This window comes from Neophocaena asiaeorientalis, unplaced genomic scaffold (assembly GCF_003031525.2).
Source record: "Neophocaena asiaeorientalis asiaeorientalis breed wild unplaced genomic scaffold, Neophocaena_asiaeorientalis_V1.1 scaffold251, whole genome shotgun sequence".
In the NCBI taxonomy this organism is placed as follows: domain Eukaryota; kingdom Metazoa; phylum Chordata; class Mammalia; order Artiodactyla; family Phocoenidae; genus Neophocaena; species Neophocaena asiaeorientalis.
This window is the reverse complement of record NW_020173377.1, coordinates 10,263,688-10,282,903: the sequence shown is the minus strand read 5'-3', so window position 1 is coordinate 10,282,903 and position 19,216 is coordinate 10,263,688. Positions and strand designations below refer to the sequence as shown.

Genomic DNA, 19,216 nt, shown 5'->3' with positions numbered 1-19,216 from the left:
TAGATCTGGCTTTAGCCGGATCGATGTGACTGGATCCAGAGACTCCAAAGATGCCAGCAGGGTGGGTATCTTTCCCCCAACACCTCGGCTTTGTTCTTCCCTGGTTGGCTGCATTCTTGGGCAGGTTCTTTCTATGTGAACAACACTGGAAGTTCCCATCCTGACAGCTTAGCAACTGCAGGGGCAAAGAGAGTACTTCTTTGCTGAGAGTCCCAGCAAAAGGCCCCAGGTGACTTGGTTGGACCAACATGGGCCCTGTGTCCATTCTTGAACTAATCACTATAGATGAGGGGTGGCATAGACGCTGGAGCCAGAGTGCAGGCTCGGTCATACTGGAACCGTTTGTGTTGAAAATGGCCTGGTTTCCCATCAAGAAATTGGGCGTGCTTTTGAACAGAAGAAGGGGGAATGTGTTCCCAACAGGCAAAACCAACAGATACTCTCCTTCTAAATTCTCAATCGCCATCCCTCACATACACACACGTACGCGCGCACACACACATACTCCACTCCCCTGTTTATATAAACACTGACACATCCCAATTTACCAGTGAAAATGACAATTTAAAAAAAAAAAACCTTTTTCTCTAGAAACTGACTATAGTCAGTTACTAAAGTCAGTTTCAGGCAATGGCATTGTTTTACTAAGACAATAATGGTTTGTCAACTTGCTAGAGTAGTAAAGAGCAATTTTTTAAAAGTAAAGTGAGTGGGGAGCCACTGTCCTTCTGCCATCTGTGCCCATCCATATCCAGCCCAGTCTGGCCCCAGCTGGCCAGCACTCCTTGCAAGCTGGTCTCCAGGATAGAGGGAGACCAAGGTTCCCTATGGCTCTTGCAAGCGTGCAGGTTTATTTTGTCCTTCCCGTGTGGCCCTGATTGGCAGAGCAGATCAAGCAGAGCAGGAGATTAATCCTTTAATCTCTTTCATTGTGGCTTTGAGGGTGGGCACTGAGATGGATGCTCTGAGATCTGGCCCAGCAACTTTATCCTGTTTTCACAGCCACGGTCCTAAGCCATCAGAGAGCCCACCCTTTTCTCCAGGGCCCCCTCATCTTTTCTAACTCTCAGCTCTTTTAAGACAAATTGTGAAACATAAGCCCTCCCACCCTCCATCCTCACCTCCCTCCCCATCTCCCTGCTTAATCTTGGTTCCTTCACACGCTGGCCCGGACGTCATAGAAAAGAGGTGGATGGAAAGGTCTTACAGAACCTTCCTCACTGAGATCCTGCCAGGAAGGAAACATGGGGAGATATGGTGGGAAGAGGGAGTGTAGAATAAGGGAGAAGACATACCAACACTCATTTTAGAACAGGACAGCCGATATCTGGACTTCCGCCAGCGCCACTGTTACAACTGAGTTTTGTTTCGTTTTGGTTTTAGCTGATCTTCTCTAACAAAGCCCCGGTTAGTTTTTGTCAAACTAGATTTGAATAGTGTATCAGACACAGTTCTTCAGTTGCTAGCAAAAGAAACTGACTGTGGCTGAATTAAGCCCTTATAATAACAACAACAACTGTTGTTTTGTTAGTAAAGGAAATAACCAACCTAAAGAAAAGATGGAAACCAGGACAGCTTAGCCTCAGGAAGCCGGGTAGCAGGATTTAATGCACACGCCATCACTGGTATGAATCTACTGCAACCCCATTCCATTCTTAGGCCTCTGCACTCTGAATCTGAACCCCAGAAGGGGAAGTCTGATCGCCAGTCACAGGACCTTGTCCTTCCTTTGCAAGGTCCTGTGATTGACAGTCCCACTAAAACTGTGTGCAGTGACAAAGGTGTTTTCGGACTGAGGTGCTGTCATCAGAAGGGGACGGACGGTTGGCAGGCAAAAACTGCAGGTGTTCTCTGCACAGGGTGACAAACGTTCGTTTGTCTTTATGACTGACCTTAATTTTTTTTTTTTTTTTGCTCACGGGCCCAACCGCTCCGCGGCATGTGGGATCTTTCCCAGACCGGGGCACGAACCTGCGTCCCCTGCATCGGCAGGCGGACTCTCAACCACTGCACCACCAGGGAAGCCCCTAACCTTAATTTTAATCTAAGAAAAGTAGATGTCAGGTCACACCTGGCTATTTTTCTAAAATAAAGCTACACATTTTCCAATAAGCAAAACCACTGTAATTCCTTAGTGGCCTTGAAATAGATATATCCCTAGGAAAAGAGTAACTAGCCATTCTAAAGGCATTCATTCTTGTGAAAAAAGTCAGGCAAGGAGGGAGGGGGCAGAGGGCCAAGTGGTTAAGAGGATGAGTTGAGTGTCCAAAAGACGTGGAGTTGAACTCCATTTCCGCTGCACACGGGCTGTGAGACCTCAGCCACATCTGAGCCTCAGCTTCTTCATCTGTAGTAGGATCTTGCTTGCATAATTGTTGTCAAGACTAAATTACACACACACACACAAACACACACACACACTCAGACACACAACCTCCCTGTAAATCTAGCAACTGGAAAGTGCTATTATGAATATATTAAGGTTAGAGGGGAAGAGTGGTGGTGTAGTGCCCACGTGCTGTATAGAAATAAATGAGAGGGACTTCCCTGGTGGCGCAGTGGATGAGACTCCGCACTCCCAATGCAGGGGGCCCGGGTTCGATCCCTGGTCAGGGAACTAGATCCCACATGCATGCTGCAACTAAGAGTTTGCATGCCATAACTAAGGAGCCCATGTGCCGCAACTAAGGAGCTTGCTGGCCACATCTAAGACCCAGTGCAACCAAATAAATAAATAATAAATATTAAGAAAACAAAAAAGAAAGAAATGATAGAGGAGAGTTGAAAGTTATGGAATCAATCCACTCCGTAGTTTGGGGCCTGGACATTGGGTGTGGAAGATACAAGGTCATGTCAGGGCAAAAGGGCATAGAAAGGGGAAGAGAACTACTTTTGTTCCTAATCTACCATCACGTACCACCACTCATGGCCCCAGATGTGCTTCCTAAGTTTGCCCAGGACAACCTTACTTTCTGGTGAAGAATTAACTTTAAGATCCAAAGATGCTTTTTATTTTAGAAATTAACATGCACCTTGCCTCAGTGAAGGTAAAATTTCTCATTTTTCTATGTAGAAAGGGGTGTTTTAAATGACTGTGAAAGTCAAACATGCCAAATATAAAAATAGACAATGTAGGGAAAAATGTAAATGAAATGGTTAAGAAAAATACCTGTAATCCCATGATCCTAGACAACCACTATTACATTTTGGCATATATCTTTCCAGGTATTTTTTGATGTGTCTATACACATAAAGATAGGTCCTTGATTTCCATGTTAAGTTGGAAAGTAACTAAAAAATATTAATAACCCACTTGTTTCATTTCACAGTTGTTTTCTATCTTCTTTCAACTTCTGCAAAAGTCACACACAAGATATACTCTCATCAGTAAACAGTGTAATTACCTGTGATGTTCTCAATCAAGGCTTATGCTCCTATGCCCCAGCCCCACTTCAACCCTACCATTGGGAGTCTCTGGTTTAACAGCATATCATGGACACCTTTGTGGGGTTTTTTTTTATTGGAGTTTAGTTGATTTACAATGTTGCGTTAGTTTCAGGTGTACAGCAAAGTGAATCTGTTATACATATACATATATCCACTCTTTTTTAGTTTCTTTTCCCACATAGGTCATTACAGAGTACTGAGTAGAGTTCCCCGTGCTGTACAGTAGGTCCTTATGAGTTATCTATTTTATATAGAGTAGCGTGTATATGTCAATCCCAATCTCCCAATTTATCCCTCCCCCCCTTACCCCCTGGTAACCGTAAGTTCATGGGCATCTTTTGATGCTGATGAAAAAAAAAGTTACCTTTTTAATGGCTTCATGACGCTCTATTTAAAAATAACAGGTAACTTTTATTACATTCTTGTAGTAGAGCACGATGCCCACCAGTTGACATTCATTGTCTCACTGAATCTTCACTCAAATCCTACACGGGAGGGTGATGGTGATTCCCATTTGAAAGATGAGAAAACTGAAGCCCAGAAGGATGAAGCAATTTGCTCAGCTGACAAAGCTACACCTGGTGGAACCAGGATTTGATCCCAGGTCATCTGACACTAAAGTCCACTGTTCCCATTATGTGTGTGCCATTCATTAGTAAAACTCATTAGTAACCTGGTTGTTGTAGGTTTTTAAAATCTTATTTACTCTAGCATCTAGGTATTTTTCTTATTTATGTTGAAATGATATGCTTTTGTAGAGCAGGAAAGGATCCATCTTGTGTTCTCAGCCTGTCTGTAAAGAAGCTGGGTCAGCTTTACCCCATATCGTCTACAATCATCAGTTACCGATGTGCTTGTGTGTTTCTAAAACAACCTTGAGGTTGCTTGGCTCTGGCGATGGAGCAAAGGACTGATGGATGGGGTTGAGTCGCTGAATTGGCTGCCCTTCCCCATTCCGTATTTATTTGTTTATCTGCCCTCTCCCATCATGACCTACCTGTCTGGGAGTTGGCAGACGGGTCGGGAGGATTTATGGATGTGCTGTATAGAGTTATGCCTGGAGTTGAAGCCTCCCGCAACAGTGACCAAAAAATGAAACAGAAAACAAAACCCAAAGTACCCGATAGAGCTCCCGGTACAAATGAGTTTCAGGGGTCGTTTTAGAGACACGCAAGCATGTCACTGGCCCCACTTCCCTTCTGACAGACTGAGAAGCCAAGACAGATGACGTGCCTAGAAAATTAGTTTTCCGCTACCGCCTTCTCTCCCCGTGGCTGTCTTGCTGCCTTTTGGCACTTGGCTGTCACCTCGATGTTCCGCCTCCTTCCTCTATGCTCTTGACATTCCACTCATCTCCTTTCGTTCTGGGGCCTGGCAGTTATATCCTACTTGTGGACAGAGGGAGCCTTCCAGTTTTCAGAGTCCTTTCAGTTTGATCCTCATCAAAGAAGTCTGGCTGGGTGAACCCCATGTGATGGCAAAGGAGAGAGTGGTTGACAGAAGTTAAGTGACTTATCTAAAGCCATCTGCTAGTAGTTCAACAAATATTTGTTGAGTGGTTACTGTGTACAAAGGAAGGGACTGTGGGAAACAGATAATGTGCTCAGGGTCCAGGGGTCACCAGTTATGGATGCCATCTGGGACCAACGTGCCAATATCCTCATTTCTTACCCTGTGTTGTCAGGTCCCATGGAAAAATGTGGCGTCAGTCAATCGTTTTAAGAGACCATTATGTTGTGCTTGTTGGTTTCTCCTTTACCTTCGTTCCTCCATCCAGATATAATCTCCATAGGGTCTCTGCTTTGAGATGTCTGCTTTGTTCGTGTCGTTCCTTCACCAGTTCTCATTCAGCATAGCACCAGCTATGTGCCAGGCACTGTCTTAGGCACTTGGAAGAAATAATAGGAAAAAAGCAGCTACAGTTCCTGCCTTCCTGGGACTTACAGTCTAGCTAGAGCCTCAGATATTAACTAAACAGTCACAGAGACAAATGACAGCTGTGGAAGGGCTTTGGGAAAAAGGAATATGGTGCTGAGAGCTTATAACGGGGGCCTGCTACAGGTTTGTGGGACACTGATATGGACAAATGGGAGGAGGATATGGCTTCATCATTGATGGAATGTTTTTAAGTCACCTCTGATAGTCGTTAGCGCTGACAACAAAGAATTAACCCCTTTGCATCCCTGCTACCATCATCACTCACCTATGCTCATAAGGTGTCTCTCAGCTGGCCTCCTGCCTATTCTTTTGTCCCTCTTCAGGTCTGTTTTCCACATTAAAGCCAGAGAATGTGAACTTGATTGTGTCGTGTCCCAGCTTAAAGCCTTCAGTGGCTTCCCAGTGCCCTTCAGATGAAAACCAATGTTCTTAATGGGGCCTCCCATGCCCTTGGCCAGCTGACCCCTTCTGCCCATCTTATACTGGTCATTCTCCTACCGCTCACCGCCCCAGCCATACTGGCTTCTCCTTATTTTCTCAGATCCTCAGTGTATTTACACATATTGTTCCTTCTTTCACTCTTTTCCTACCCATCTTTCACATTTCATGTTTCCTCCAGGAAGGCTTTCCTAACTGCATATTGGAATATATTCCTGTCTACGGGCACCCACGAACCTGTGTATTTTCCCTTGGCTAGCACTTGTCCCAGATTGCAATGATGTCTGTATGGGAAGATTAGGACGATGTCATGGAGGCACGAGGGCTGGATCAGCATCTGTTTTGCTCCCCACTGTAACCGTGGCAGCTGGCACGTGCCTTCCCCCAGTGAGTGTCCAAAGAAAGGGTGAATGGGCTCATGGAGAAGAGTATAAACATTACAGCTGAAAAGACAAGCTCAAACTTTTATAGTTCAACTCCCTCAGTGTACAGAAAAGAAGTTAGAGGATCAGAGAAAGGAGGTAACTTACGCAAGGTCACACAGCAAGTTAGTGGCAGAGCCAGCCTGGGATCATGGTTTACAAGTCTTGTCACAACGTTATACTGCCTCTCCAGAAACTTCCTCTTTTGCTTCACAACTTTGACGTACTTTGAGATGTAGACCTATAGCTGAGGCACAGTGTGTTACATGGAGAAACTACCTGCATTAAGCATTACAGATTTTCGGGTGAATTCCTAGCTCATTAAAGCCCGTAAGGCCTGAGGATTCATTTGAAACTTTTTTTTTCTATAACTGATTTTTAAATGAACTCTAAGGTCTCAACTGAGTACCAGTTCCCAGGCACAGTGGAGCTGGCCATGGCCTCTGGCCTGTGAAGCACACCCTCAGCCCCCCTTCTCTCTAAATTTGTTCATTCAATTGACAATAAATGGAACCCATTTTCTAACATCTCTCCTCCCCAAGGAAGGCTTTGTGATGAAGCAGGAGGCAATGAGATGCCCCTCAAGCGATTGCCTACCAAAGGCATCCCCTGAAATCCGACAGGGGAGTGAACATTTCTTCCGCCTCTGGAAGGCTATTTATGCACCTACTGAAGTGTGACCAGGACACAGCTCAGAAGTGTCAGACGTTTCCTCTTTGTGAATGTGAAGCAGCAGCTTCACTGCCTTGTATGACACCCTAGAACTGTGTAGCTTGTATAAGCTCCCGAATGGTGGGCACTGGGGTAAAAGCAAACTATTCTTAATGGCTGCTTCATCCCAGGACCCAGGCAGCACCAACAAAGCAACCAGGGGTTCTCCCACCAGGCAGGTGAGACCCGTAGGAAAGGGAGGAGCCAGGGTGAAGTCAAAAGACCGTGCGTTTAGAGTCAGCCAATTTGAGTTACCAAGAGCAAGTCCCTTCCCCTCTCTGGAGTCTAATGCCTTGTCATTCACTCTCAAAGCGCCAGGCTCCCCTCTAGAGATGGATGATATTTGGGGGAACAAGAAAGGCACAGTCCTTGCCCACGTGGAGTTTACATTTAGGGAGAGGAGACAGGTGTTAAATACATATTTACCTAATCCTTGTTCAGTTTTAATTGTGATGAGTATCACTGAGAGGCTAAAATGAGATGTAAATAGTGGACTATGTACTATGTAAAGTGCTATGTACCAGACATCATGCCAGATACTTTACATATAAAAATAATAACCACAACAACTTATATGGCATTAATATGAGCCGCTTTTTAAAGTGCTCATCATATATTGACTCATTTAATCCTCATTTAAAAACACTTGTGCTGTAGAAACTACTGTTATCCCCATTTTATAGACGAGAAAACTGAGGTACAAAGAGGTTAATTTGCCAAAAGAAATACTGCCACTAAGTGGCACAGAAAGGCCCCAGGCTGTGTGAGCAGTTGAGTCTCTACACTATATGCTGCTTCTCAGGATATGACTGTCTCATTTCATCCTTTCCACAACCTAGTAAATGCCATTGTTATTCCCATTTTCCAGATTTGGACACAAAGGCAAAACATGTAAAGGCCCTCTCTCAGTTCCCACAGCTAGGAGGTAGCGGGGCAGGATGCGATTCACACTGGTGCCTCCTGGGAGGCTCGTGAGGGGGTCCGCCCAGGCCCAGCCGCCAGCCTCCAGCCTCACAGGGAGTGTGTTACTGCCGGGCGGCTTCCTGATGTCTGTCCTGCCCTGCTGTTGCGCAGGTGTTCCTGAAGAGCGACCGCGTGGCCCGCATGGTGCAGAGTGGAGGCTGCTCCGCCAACGACTCGCGGGAGGTCTTCAAGAAGCACATCGAGAAGAGGGTGCGCAGCCTGCCCGAGATCGACGGCCTCAGCAAGGAGACCGTGCTGAGCTCCTGGATGGCCAAGTTTGATGCCATTTACCGCGGGGAAGAGGACCCCAGGAAGCAGCAGGCCCGGATGACAGCCAGCGCAGCTTCCGAGCTCATTCTGAGCAAAGAGCAACTCTACGAGATGTTCCAGAACATTCTTGGGATCAAGAAGTTCGAGCATCAGCTCTTGTACAACGCCTGCCAGGTAAGGTGTCTGTCACCTGGGCCCAGAGCTGTGAGTAAAGCAGGGCCACATGACGATTTCTGTGTGCCCTAGGCATCACTGCCTTCATGTGCATTTCTTGATTAAAAAAATATATTTTTTATTACATCTTATAGCTGCATTGGTAAAAGTTGAATATAATCCAGCCTAGAATATATTCAGGTTTTTCTTCTGATTTTTAAAAAGAAATTTAAATGTTTTGTGAGCTCCTAAAAATCTCACGGACCCTGGGTATTACGTGTATTGTGTCTAAGGGGTCAATTGGCCCATGTGTGGAAAGTGCCAAAAGATCAAAATGATGTTTGTTTGTTTATTTTTTAAAGATTATGTGCTTGTATTTCCTCAGTTGGGGAGACGGCTGGACTTAGCACCTGGTCGTCAAGTGAAATTATTTAAAACAGAAAGCTTCCAGAACACCTGAGTTTGTCATACCCATGTGTTAGTCACATTTACATTTCTGAGATGGCTAGCTGAGGCTCCACTTGGGTCCACCCCAAAAATGAACTTACGTTTTCTCTGGATCACAGTTTGGGGACGTGAAGTACCCTAGATCTTCGTCGCCTGTGACCGTTTCCCCGTAACATTTCTTTATTCACCCACTATTTATTATGTGCCTACTTTGCAGTCTTCGCAGATTTTATTGAATGTTGCTTGGGAGCATTTTTAAAAGGCACATTTGCAGCCCACAGCCCTAGATTCCAGTTCTGCATGCTCAGGGTAGGGCCCAGGAATCTGCATTTTAAACAAGGGCCTCCCTTCCTGGTAATTTTGCTGCCCTTTGCCTTTTAAGAACCATTATAAAAATTCAGCTGTGCCCTGGTTTCCCTGCACCAACTCTGCCCCTAAAGTTGGTAAAGTGAAGACACTGTAGTATATTGGCTAAGAGTTGTTCCTTGCTCAGAATCCAGCAGACCTAGGTAAATCTTAACATGGCCCCTCACTAGCTTTGGGGCCTTGGGAGTTAGTTAACCTCCCCACATATGAACTTGGGATGCAGCTGTTATGAGAATTCATGTGTGTGAAGCCCAGAGTAACATGGGGCACTTTGTAAATGGTAGCAGTTAAAGTATATGTGTCTACTGGAAGAGGCAAAAAGTCAACAGACAACATCAGAACAGTGCCATAAATGTTTTTTTTGTTTTTTAATTTTTAATGTTTTAAAATTTATATTGGAGTATAGTTGATTTACAGTGTTGTGTTACTTTCTGCTGTACGGCCCAATGAATCAGTTATACATATATCCACTCTTTTTTAGAATCTTTTCCCATATAGGTCATTACAGAGTATTGACTTCCCTGTGCTATACAGTAGGTCCTTATTAGTTATCTATTTTATATATAGTAGTGGGTATTTGTCAATCCCAATCTCCCAATTTATCCACCCCCTCTTCCCCCTTGGTAGTTTGTTTTCTCCGTCTGTAACTCTATTTCTGTTTTGTAAGTAAGTTCACTTGTATCCTTTTTTTTAGATTCCACATATCAGTGATATCATATGATATTTGTCTTTCTCTGTCTGACTTACCTTCACTTAGAATGAGAATCTCTAGGTCCATCCATGTTGCTGCAAATGGCATTATTTCGTTCTTTCTTATGGTTGAGTTATATTCCACTGTATAGAAGTAAATGTTTAACATAAGAACTACAGGATTTTGAGGCTTCCTTATTCCTGCCTTCATGGCTACCCCCTAATTCAAGACACCCGCATCTTTTACCTGGATGACCAGTGTCTACCCAACTGGTAACCCTGCCTCCCTTCTTGCCCCATGATAATGCACCCATCACGCACTAACTCAAGTGATCTTTTAAAATTGTAAATTGGATCATGACATTTCTGTGCCTAAAACCTTCCAGGGGCATCCCATCACCCCTAGAATGATATTCCAACTCGTCACTACGGCTTGAGGAAGAACAGGATTCAGCCCCGATCATACCACTTTCCCTGCGTGCTTACTCACTGGCCTTCTTTCTGTTTCCCCAACACATCAGATTGGTTCTGGGCCTTTGCATTTGCTCTTCCCTCAATTTAGAATGCTCTTTTCCCAAGACCTTCGCATGACTGGAACAGCTCAAATGTCAACTTCTCCAAGAGGTTTTCCAAGAACACCCCATCTAAAGTTCCCCCTTGCCACACACCTCATCAAGTCATTCTCTTTCCCATTCCCCTGTCCTATTTTTATCAAAGCCTTTGCCACTATTTTCCATTTCTTGTTCATCTGTTTTTATCTGTTTATTATCTGTCTCACCCTCCCCGCCCATCTTTCACCAAAATGTTGGCCTCATCAGGGTGGCAGTTCATCTCTGCCTTATTTGCTAGCATCTCCAATGCATGAAACAGTTCTTGGCACAAAGTAGGTGTTCAGTAAATGCCTACTGAATTAACAAATGGATGATGGCAGTTTGCTTTACCTGGTTAGTAGGGTCTTATCAACCATTGTAGCTGACCCAGAAATTTCTGGATGTTTTACTAAATAGGAATCTGTTTAGCATTTCATAATATAATATATACATTACATTCAAAGGAATTCCTGACACCCTACTTTCTTCTAAGCCCACTTCAATTCAGAGCACTTATTGCCTACCTGAAGGTAGAGAGTTTCTGTGATGGGCCAAGAAGTATTTTGAAATTCTCAAATAAGTCTCAATGAAATTCTCAAATAAGTCTCAATGTGAAATGAAATTTAATTATTCTTTTTAATTAAAATGGCACTGCATCCCATGTGGCACTTGTAGAATAGGGTAAACAGGTGGCATTACCATCCGTCACCACCATCTTCTCTACCGTAAGAAGATGGGTTGTCATAGCTTCAAAAAGATTGACAATCACCCAGCTGGGTGATAAGTAATACTCAAAGCTACAGTTAGTCAAGTGGTCCTAAGCCTGCTAGGCGTAAAGTGGTTCTAGGAATTCATTTTCCTTCTTATTGCAGCAGCTAGCTTATCATGCAAATATTCTGTTCTTGCTTAGACATCAGCGTCATTGGAAAGAGTCTGTTGTTATGCCATTCTTACCTTGATGGCTTTGAACTTGTTGAATAGGGTTAAGAGGTAGCACCTTATTTTGCTCTTTTCTCATAAAAAATGAATTAATTCGACTCGTATTTTCAACATCTGTTCTATGAGTTAGAAAAAAATATAATAATATAAAAGAATCATGTCCTCTCTCCCCAAAATAATGATTGTCCCCTTAGTTAAAAGAGAATTATAAGACATATAAAGGGAAGTACTTCTTGGGACAGGAATACTTAAGACATTTCTTATTATATTTTATACTCACACCTACATCTGATTATTGCTTCAGTGGTTCAACTCAGTAGAAATTAGGACAAATAGCATATGAAGAAAAAAAAACCCACAAATTAATTCTAAACACATGATAATTTTTAACTTCCATGTCTTTAGTCATCTGAGTTATACAATTGTATTGACAAATACCAGAAATATTTTAAAAGAGATATAACATTGGTAATAATAATACATTACAAATGTTATAGAATTGGGTATTCTCATAACTTACTGGTGGAATAATTTATTATGGTAAACCTTCTGTAGAATAATCTGTTAATTTGCAGCAAAACCCCTTTATAATGGGCAAACCATTTAACCTGGCAGCTCTCCCTCTGGGAATTTGTTATAAGGAGATACTCAGAGATGTGTACAAGAGTATTAAGCCCAAAGATGTTCTTTGCAGCATTTTGTATGACAGTGAAAAAATGGAAGCAACTTTAATTCCCAGCAGTAGGCGATTAATTACCTAGATTTTGATTGAACTGTATGAGAGAATACTCTTCAGCCAGTAAAACAACTGAAGAAGAAAGCTTACTGCATGGGGAAATGTTCATGACATATTTCTAAGTGGAAAATCAGGCTATGAACCAGAGTGTGAAGACATAATCCCACTTTTATGGAAAAAGTACTGGATGGGTAAAAAAGAAAACCTTCACTATGCTTATCTTTAGGGATAGCATTATGGTTGATTTTCATGGTTTTCATTTGTGCTTTTCGGCGTTTCCAAATTTTCTGCCTGAAGCACATAGGTATTTTGTAAATAGAAACAAACAGCAAAAATCTCAACAAAGAAACTGTCAAAACAATGGGAAAAGAAGAAAATTATCTTCAGCAATGTATTCTAGACTCCAGCCATTAGTATACCACCTTGATGATTTTTTCCATTTCCAAGTACTACCTGTGTGATTATTTATTTAATATTTCTAATTAAGCCAACTCCTAACTCACTTTTTAAGCCTATCTTTATTCTTAGAAGTAATATACGTGAAATCACAGCTTTGGTGTACTAGGTCTTTTTAAACAATAGGCATCAAAGTGAAACATAACCTTTAAAATAGGAGCTCTTCGTTAGTCTGCCTCTTACATCATCTCACACCACCAGTGATACAGGAGACATGGCTATGGTGACCAGGGCCTTGAAATACTGACGTCGGTGGGATAGATCCCTCTCACGCCATCCCTGAAAACAGTCCCAGACTGACGAGAACAGATTTCACCTGAAGTCTGTACTTCTCACACCCTGCAATCAGGTTCCAGAAATCATAGATTTACTCACTCGCTTTCTCAGAGATTACACTCAGCTCTGCAGAATTCGATCCACTTGTAGGGGCAAAGATACAGAACTGAAAATCGTATGACTTACGTTCACACCCTGCTTGTATTGGTTTTTGTTTTGTTTTATATTTTCTGGTCCTTCTCCTTACAAGACAGAGCAGTTCATAGGTGCTTCCAAATCCAGAAAGAACGCATGGTTCCTTGTACGCATATTGCATTTTAGGGGAAAGTGTAATCTGATTGTATTGGTTTTTGTTTTGTTTTATATTTTCTGGTCCTTCTCCTTACAAGACAGAGCAGTTCATAGGTGCTTCCAAATCCAGAAAGAACGCATGGTTCCTTGTACGCATATTGCATTTTAGGGGAAAGTGTAATCTGATTTCTGGTGCAGCTTTCTGATGGTTCCTATGATCTCTCTATGAGGTGCTGCTGGGAACTGCAGTTTTTATCTCAAATGAGAAATGATGTTTAACAAAGAGTGATTCTATCACTTGGCATATCAGCTGTCCGTTATAACATGAACCATGTCTATCAATCAATTTTTTAAAAAGGAAGCTTAATAAATGTCTCCGTATTTACTCATAGAATTTTTTAAAGTAGATTGTGTTTATCTGAGGTTGCATGGGTCTGTCTCTTAGAAGAGCTTGTTCATTCATACTCAACAGAATCATTGTAAAATCATTGGAAACCCTTATTGTGAAATCCGTGTTGTTTTTATTTTCCTAAACTCTTGAGAGGAAGCAGTCAGTTATGTAGCTATTTGAGCATTTGAGTTGAATTCTAAACCTAACTCAAAAAATGAGTTGAATTCTAAACCTAACTCAAAAACCTAACTCAAAAAATGAAGCAGTCAGTTACGTAGCTATTTGAGCATTTGAGTTGAATTCTAAACCTAACTCAAAAAATGTAGGATAACCTCTTTGAGAATGGGTGTTATCATCTGAGAAATGAGACTAATATAGACCTGCTTTCCATTTTCATAAAATGCAAAGATGATGGTGATGTATTTTAAAAGTTTAAAGAATGCAAAGCACTGTTTTTCCTCATTCCTTTAGTAGCCTCCGCTTCTGGAGTTGACTTAATGACCAGTTAGGTGTACCAGATGTCTGCAACTTCCTACCCCCTCTTCTTAATTTTATGAGTTATCTTTAATTGCTTTGTTCGGAAATGCATGGGCATTTCCCCTTGAAAAACACCTCTGAGATGTTTTCATTTTCATATATTTTAAAATAAAGATAAGTCCTTCTTAGGGGAGCAACCCAGCTAGTTTTCAAGGGGATATGGATGAATACAAGCTAAGAAAGTTAGTTGTTTCTTCATGTTTCAGTTCTGCTTTTTGAGAACAGCATTTCTGGTTGTGCCCTTACTGATCTCACCTGTAGCTCCTGGAAACATCAGTAGTATGACCCTAACCTTCTCCTCAGACATCATTTGTGTCTCCTGGACAGCAGGGATAACATACACACTCTAACTAATTGAAGATGACAGTATTCTCTTCGTTTATCTTCTCTCGATTTCTAGAGATTTTTCACATAATCCAGAAGACTTAACTGGAGGCACATGGAATATAATTTCCCAATCTACAAACATCTTCGCATTTTCAATATTAAATTCCCCACCATTACTGAATTACTAACTTTCTTAACATTTCCTTTCCTATCCTCCAGTCCGTCTTTGATGTACCTTTGATGGTGTGGTTATCTTATTACAGGGCCTCTTCCTTGGACTTGGTTAACCCTTGGCAGCTTTTCAGTTTATTAGACTGAAGAGAAACCTCAAATTATCAGCTTTCAGCTGTGACCCAGATTACTGGGTTGTATCTATACCTCATTATAGAGTCTTTCATCTCTATAGAAGTGCATATCTTTTTCCTAATCTAGAAGTTTCCAGGAGATCTGTTGTCTCAGAATTTGCTTCATGGCCAGGCTGTATTTCTTAATCACTTTTCTTGGCCCTCTGGCAGCAATACAGTTCTCTGTACCTAATGGTCTTCCAATAAATATCTATTGAAGAAGTGTTTTAAAATCTGAGGGGGTGGACATAGCAGTCTAGTATTAAACACTTTTATTTAGCAACGTACTTTCATTATTCATAAATTCATTCATTCAACAGATGTTTTAAGTACCTGCTGGGCACTAACCACCACATGTCAGATACTGGGATAAAGCCTGAACTTTACTGTTTTCTCATAGACAAGCCCCTGTTCTACCTCCTGGCTGTCTTCGTCCTTGCTCACCACAAAACAACTCCCAATGACTTTTATAGCATTTGCCTGCTCAGAGTATTGTATTTGTTTTCATTGTATTGCTATGTAAAAATTACCACAAACTTAGTGGCTTAAGAGAATACCCATGTATTATATCACAGTTTTCATAGATCAGAAGTCTAGCATTACTTAGCTGGGTTCTCTGCTCAGGGACTCATAAGGCTGGAGTTCAGGAACTGACTGGGCTGTGTTCTCGTCTGTAGGCGCAACAGGGAAGGATCCATTTCCCTGATCCCTCATCTTGTTGATCCATCTCACATCCTTGCAGCTGTAGGAGTCTTCCAAGCCAGCAACAGAGAGAGAGAACATCTCTGGTGCTTCAAGTCTCTGATTTCTAGACCCTCTTTTAAAAGAAGGTCTAAATCACCTGATTAAGTTGGTCCCGTCCCGGATAATCATCCTTTTCTATTAAAGTCAACCGATTAAGGACTTAAGTTACATCTGCAAAATCTCTTCACTCTTGTCATATATTATCGATTAGAAGCAACTCATAGAGTCACCCACCCTCAAGGGGAGGTGAATAGGGTGTGACTCACTGGGGATCATACTAGGGTTTTGGCCACAAGTGCTTTTCTCCCATCCCAGTATTCTTCTTAGAACTCCTTCCAGTATCAATTTAAATGTAACCTTTTAAGAGAAGCCCTCCCTTATCATTCTACCTAAAATAGGCTTCTCCTTGTTTTGGGTTTGTTTGGGTTTTTTTTTTTCTGTAACAGTCCTTGTTTATTACCATCATAGAACTTCACACAGTCTGAAATTACCTTGCATACTATTCGTTCTCTTCTTGTTTGTCTCCCCCTCTTGATGATCTCTTTAAGAGCAAGGGCCATGTCTGTTGCATTCACCACTATGCGGCCAATACTTATCATAATCCTAGGCACACAATAGATGTTCAACTAAATACTGACTAAATTAGTAAATGCAGGGGCCAAGGCACTAATTGTCTCCTGAGGCTTAAATGCCCACATTGCACAAAGGTGTGTGTTTGGTCGTTTGTTTCTCTTGAGTCAAAGTGCAGCAATGGAGCAGGCATGTCAATCTGAGGCCTAAATCAACCTGCTGATTCTCTTATTTTGTAGTGTGGATTTCACCTGAGGTTCACAGTATGCCTCTAGCCATAAACTTTCCCTCTGGTCACAGCCTGTCTCTCGCATCACAAGGTTGGAGGAAGAGGTACAGAAATTAAATCTTGTCTTTCCAAAGTCACGTGCTGCCTGTAAGTCATTAGATATTTGATGGACTGCTGGTTTTCAATGGCTTTGCTTGCCAGATGTACTCTAATTTCAGCATTCTTGAGATAAGGAACGAGATCAAGATGTATCCACCACATGACCATGTTCTACTCTGTTAGCAGGAGCAAAATTAGAGGGAATTAAAGATGTGGAGGGTACAGGGCAGAGAGGGCCAGAGAGCAATATTTAATTTCCCAGAGCAACAATTTTCTGATGACCCCATCAAGACTTTTCATCTTACTTCTCTATCAGTTTTTCCTAGAACACATAGCCAGATATTTCTGTCTAACTGTACCTGCTATTATGGAAAGACAGACTGCAACGGAAAGTTGAAATTGAGAGGCAGTGGGAATTGGGTATTTTCTATGCAGGCTTCGAAACTGCTGTAGACATTTTAGAAAGCTCTTCCCTTTGTTGCCAAAATGGAATTATAAATATTATATATATACACTCTTTTATTTGAAGTTCTTTTATAAGCCATGAACCACAAAATTGTAATCAGAGGTGTACTTTCAGAAAAGGACATACAGAAATAGTATTTTCTAATTTTGCCACTGCTCACCCAATGATGGAAGCTATTATAAACCATATGACACAGCTATGCACAGGGAGACATCTGACAAGCCTTCTGACGTACTTCACCAAGCCAGACCCCTCATGCTCATTATTTGACTTTACCTTCTTCTTCTTTAATGATTCAGACCTACAGTTAGCAGAAACTTGGGTAATAGAGGGTAGTGCACTGGTTCATTTTTGTTGTTAACCTCTTGTTTTAACCCTTTCTGAAAGTATACATAAAATATCATAGCTCTCTTTCCTGCCCAGCTTGTGAGTGATTCTGCATGTCTGTCGTGGTGGGCTTTTATTCAGGGGAGGCCTCCCATCTATGTCCTGACCTCCAGTTGGAACAGTAATAATGCCTACCAGATATGAAGCCTTGACCACGTGCCAGGCACTAAGCCTAGTACTTTACATATATTATCATATTTAATCCTCATAATATGCCTGTAAGCTAGATTATTTTACCCACATTTTAATTAGCAACCTAAAAAAAGAGAGAAAGAAGGTAGACAGTTTTTCCAAGGTCAAACAGCAAAATCAGGATTTGAACTCAAGGTTATATGACTTTAAAATCATCTCTTTCACATAATTGCTGAAAATAGTGGCGATTTTCCATTGACATAAAAGGTTCTGGAGAGTAAGTAGTAAGTTTATTGGTCCAGCCTGTATTCTAGGAAGACAGGTATGTGTGTGTTGTACTCAATCTTTTAGGAGTCTCTTTTTATATAGCCTGTTCTTTTTTTTTTTCACGTTTTCTTTAATATCTTTATTGGAGTATAATTGCTGTACAGTGTTGTATTAGTTTCTGCTGTAAAACAAAGTGAATCAGCTATACGTATACATATATCCCCATATCTCCTCCCTCTTGAGCCTCCCTCCCACCCTCCCTATCCCACCCCTCTAGGTGGTCACACAGCACCGAGCTGATCTCCCTATATGGTATGCAGCAGCTTACTACTAGCCATCCATTTTACCTTTGGTAGTGTATATATGTCAGTGCTACTTTCACACTTCGTCCCAGCTTCCCTTCTCCCCTTCTTGTCCTCAAGTCTGTTCTCTACGTCTGTGTCTGTATTCCTGCCTTGCCGCTAGGTTCGTCAGTACCGTTTTTTAAAAATTCCATATATGTGCGTTAGCATACGGTATTTGTTTTTCTCTTTCTGACTTACCTCACTCTGTATGACAGACTCTATGTCCATCCACCTCATTACAAATAACTCAATTTCGTTCCTTTTTATGGCTGAGTAATATTCCGTTGTATATATGTGCCATCTGTTGATGGACATCTAGGTTGCTTCCATGTCCTGGCTATTGTAAATAGCGCTGCAGTGAACATTGTTTTACATTACCACTTGTTGAAGAGGCTGTCTTTTCCCCATTGTATATTCTTGCCTCCTTTGTCAAGGATAAGGCAACCATATGTGCATGAGTTTATCTCTGTAGCCTGTTCTTTTCTCCCTAAAATTTGTTGGAGGAAAACAAAGGTCAGCTGAGGCTCGGTTCTGTGTATTTTCTTTTCTCTTTTTTAAAAATGTATATTGGAGTATAGTTGATTTACAATGTTGTCTTAGTTTCAGGTGTACAGCAAAGTGAAGCAGTTATACATATACATATATCCATTCTTTTTTAGATTCTTTTCCCATATAGGTCATTACAGAGTTTTGAGTAGAGTTCCCTGTGCTATGTAGTAGGTCCTTATTAGTTATCTATTTTATGTATAATGGTGTATATATGTCAATCCCAATCTCCCAATTTATCCCTCCCCCCTGCTTACCCCCGGTAACCATAAGTTTGTTTTCTACATCTGTAACTCTGTGTATTACATTTTCTAATTAGGATTTTAGTGGATGTGTCTGACCGATAAAGTTTATGTTTGCTTCACTCATCTAGGTTCTACTGTATCAGTACAAGTGTTTCCTGACTTCATTTTTGAAAACGTACTTAAAGCCCCACGGTGTTCAGCAGATAGTGAAGAACAGGAAGTGCTTGTCTTTCTTGTCTTGTCCTTGCTAGTGCGTGATCGAGCCAATTGGACGACTTGAAAACATGACTGCTTTGCGTCTTGCATCATGAGCGTCTTCCTGTCAGGGCCCAGTGACCCCAGAATTAGAACAAAGTTGCTCTTTGGAGAAAGAACACCCACAGAAGCGTGCATGAACATTCACATTACAAAGGTGTTAAATGAAGTATTATACCAGGGGTTGGTAAATATTGTAG

General features: G+C 41.7%; 1 protein-coding gene across 1 annotated transcript in view; it reads left to right on the top strand.

The window, feature by feature from the left end:
• The window catches only part of CADPS (calcium dependent secretion activator), a gene marked incomplete at its 5' end in the record, with an annotated part of 468,533 nt that overhangs the window by 108,968 nt on the left and 340,349 nt on the right, over positions 1 to 19,216 (top strand). Inside the window, one exon of the mRNA XM_024746317.1 lies at positions 8,031 to 8,363. Coding sequence (XP_024602085.1) covers positions 8,031 to 8,363 — 333 coding nt within the window. The remainder of the gene's footprint in view (positions 1 to 8,030; positions 8,364 to 19,216) is intronic.